Source organism: Alligator sinensis, unplaced genomic scaffold, assembly GCF_000455745.1.
Source record: "Alligator sinensis unplaced genomic scaffold, ASM45574v1 scaffold129_1, whole genome shotgun sequence".
Lineage (NCBI taxonomy): Eukaryota > Metazoa > Chordata > Crocodylia > Alligatoridae > Alligator > Alligator sinensis.
In genome coordinates, this window is record NW_005842303.1 from 516675 (window position 1) to 520175 (window position 3501).

Sequence of the window (3501 nt, forward strand, 5' to 3'; positions counted from 1 at the left end):
CTCTCCCCCCCCCCCAATGTAATAATAAAAAAATAATCGGGGATGTCTGAAATCTGCAGAGATCTCTTCCCATCCATGCCTGGGGTTTGTGGCTGGGTTTAACCCCTCCCCTCCCGTGCCCCGGCTGCACCCCTGTGCTGCTGCAGCGAGGCAGTGTGCGCGAGAGGGACTGTGTGGGGGGGAGGAGGAGGGTGTTACCTGCAGAGCGCCGGGGTGCTTGCTGCTTTCTCCTCGGCATGCTGGTGCTGCCGCCTCCTCCTCCGCCGCCCTCCTCTGTCGCCGCTGGAGAGTTTCCGCACAGGACTCCTCTTCCAATCCCACTCTTTTCATGCAGAAACAAACACACGCGCGCACACGCACACACACATACACACACACACAAATACAAAATTAAAAAAAAAGGAAGGATGAGGGAAGGGGGAGGGGGGGGCAAGGAGAGTGAAAATGGGATTCAACTTCTAATGCCGCCTAGGAGGAGAGAGGGAGGGTGGGGAGGAATGGGAGAGAGGGAGAGGAGGAGGAGGAGGAGGAGGGGGGAGGAAGAAAAAAAAAGTTTGCTTGGCTTCTCTTCTCGGCGGCTCGGCCCCCCCCCCTCCAGGTCGGCTCCTGGAGATGCGAGTGGGGTGTGGAGGGAGGGGGGGGTGCTGGGGTGTGGGATCAGGCCAGCCACAGACGGGTGATAGGGGTGCCAATTTCCGCCACCACTCCAAAAACTTGCTTAGGAAATGTTTTCATTTACAAGGTTAATTTTCCTTCCCTGGATCTCTCTCTCTCTCTTTTTTCTCTCTCTCTTTTAAGTTCCTTAGAAGACAAAGCTCTTCAGTCCTCTGAGCAGCAGCAGCAGCAGCAGCAGGGAAGATGCAAGTGGAGATGTGCAAAATAAATAAGATGGGATCAGTTCAATCTGCAGCCCAAATCCATTATCTTTCGTTCGTCCTTTTTTTTTTTCCTCTCTCTCTCTCTCTCTTTCCCTTTTTCCCCCTCCTTTCCTTAATCACTTCTTCTTCGTCTTGGTGGAGAACTGAGCAAGCAGCAGCGATGAGACGGTAAATTCAGTCACTCCCCCCCTCCCCTCTCTCAGCCTTTCTCCAAGATCAAAGAGTCTCAAAGCGCAACTTTCTCTCTCTCTCGCTGGCTCGCCGGCTTGTTTCAAGCTCGTGGATTTGTGTGGTGTTGTTGTTGGGTGTTATTATTATTATTATTATTGCGCTGAGAATAGTTTTTTCATTGTGCAAAAAAAACCGAGGTCGATCCAGACTCTCCTTCTCCTCCCAGCACTTAGTCTAAGAGCAAGAAAGCAAAGAATATAAAAAAAAAGGAGTAAAGCCCCCATACATACATAGACACCGGATGGGAAATGTCAGTCACTCCTCCACCTTCCAAACAGTCACAGATCAAACAGTGTCACCACCGGAGAGGACTACTTTTCTGCTTTGCTGCCCCCTTTTTTTTTTTCCTCCACAAATCGCAGCTTCTTCTGATACTAAATATAATGCAAACACATTTTTATCATGGATTTTTTTTGGCTGATCTTGATCTGCAATAGAAAAATAAAATAATAATAAAAAAAGCCAAAACCAAGAAAAACCCCAGAGAGTGTGTGCAAAGGGGGGGAAAAAACAAAGATATTCACTGAGTAGGAGAGATTAACGTGAACTGTTTCCCCCCCCCCCTTTAAACTCCTGGGAGAGAAAGAGATCCACTCTCCCTCTCTTCTCTTTTCACTGAAATATAACACACATTCAGATCCCAGAGCTTTCAGACAGTCTCAACTGATAGACAGACACATCGAGCTGCTTTTCCTGCTTCAGTTTCTTACTCCTCCTCCTCTTGCCAACGTCACCCTGACAATTACAAATAGGTCTCACACAAACCCATACCTGTCAATCTTTTTAATTGCTTTGTTTTCATTTTTTTTCCAGGGCTAAACAATATGACAAAAAAAGAAGAAGTCTTAATACAGCATCGCATAAAAGATTTCTCATGTAAGGCACACATGGAGGGTTTTGTCATTGTAATCCACTCGCTAAAGTACTGTGCAAGACGCATGTGCTGATTTAACTTAAACAGAGGTCTAGTTCTGGCAAACTTAAAAAGCAAAGAGATGAGAGCTAACCTTGGCACGCACATAACCAGCCCTGGATTTAGGATGAGTTGTGGGAGAGGTGCACTTCACCCTTCCTGGCAAATACCACCAGATTGCAGAGCGAGAGCTGCAGCATATGAGAGGCTGCTAAAAGATTTTGCACAATTTATGTTTGGGGGTACACATACTACTGACTGCAAGAATAGAAGGGTCCTTCTCTTTGCCTTTTCAACTCAGGAAAGCAAATAAAAAAACCAAACAAACACGGGGTTCCTAAAAGGAAACGCTTGAAGCTACAAGTTTGCTTCCTTTCGGGCAAAGGGGGGGTGGGATTTTTGATATTTTTAATTATTAATACTGTGCAAATGAGAGATGAGATATGGACACGGGGCAGTTAATTGGAGGAGAGTTGCACACGAGGTCTTTCCCTCCCCCACATCTGTCCTAAATAACCTCCCACCTTCTTCTAAGAGCAAGCACCAGAGACTGGGCATTTTTTAAGACACTTAACTTCAGACCTTTGACCCACTGGCAGGGTCTTCCTCCTAAAAGGGTTTGTGCCCAAAAGCTTGCAAAGACCAATTTGCAACTAAAATTTCTGACTGTTTAGTTGGTCTAATAAAAGAGGTCACATCTGCCCAAAGAACCTTGCCTGCCTGTCCTGAGACCAACACGGCTGCAGCCAACCAACAACCCCCTCTCTCCCAAAAGTAATTCTAACATTGCAGGGTTGATTGAAAACAACCAAAAAACCTATAGCAAAGATCTGACAGAATTGGTTGGGGGGAGGGATATTTTTGGCCAGAAGGCAATATTTTTTAATGTCACAGAAAGAGGGGGAAGGGAATTCATGTGCAAGGCAGAGCTCTCAAATCCAGAGGGGCGCAAAGTACACGTCGTGCGCATCGGGGCATCTCCCAGCTGGAAGAGCAGACAGCGCGCGGACACACAGAGATCCCGGAGATGCTTGCCAAGCCTTTCCTAAATCGCGGTGTTTTTTTCTCCTCTCCCAAATCGGCGCGCGGTATCCACTAGCGGTTGCTAGCGGCTCTGGGTTGATTCGTACCACCTTGCGAGGAAGTGAACGTTTCGCACGGAAGGGGCGGCGCCTCCCGCCGCCGGCGGCTCCCCGGCAGCTCCTAATAACAACATTACAAGATTAGCTGCAACTTCTCTTCACTACTCTTAACCTTATTGATCTGATAATTTATGGGGGGGTGGAGGGGTGTTCTTTTCTTCCTGGGGCTTTTTTTTCCCCTAAAAAGGGATCATCTTGCGTCTTCTATAAACTAAAGAGTGGGGTGGAGGGGGAAATCCGCTGCATTTTTAGATTCATTTTTTAATCCCTTCCTAGGAGGCAGCGTGCACATTAAAAAGCCACCCCCCCCCCCAAAAAAAAAAAAAACTAAAAAAAG

At 47.3% G+C, this 3501-nt stretch overlaps 1 protein-coding gene across 7 annotated transcripts in view; it reads right to left on the reverse strand.

The window, feature by feature from the left end:
- Positions 1–3501, reverse strand: part of TSHZ1 (teashirt zinc finger homeobox 1) — a 68436-nt gene that overhangs the window by 63537 nt on the left and 1398 nt on the right. For 3 of the 7 annotated variants that reach the window (XM_006028298.3, XM_025209692.1, XM_025209693.1), the window contains exon 1: positions 199–3492. In XM_006028298.3, the coding sequence (XP_006028360.1) occupies positions 199–238 (40 nt within the window). In that variant the 5' untranslated portion in view covers positions 239–3492. Of the gene's footprint in view, positions 1–198; positions 3493–3501 lie in introns of those variants that run through there. The other 4 variants (XM_025209691.1, XM_014522109.2, XM_025209690.1 and 1 more) reach the window with 4 other exon arrangements.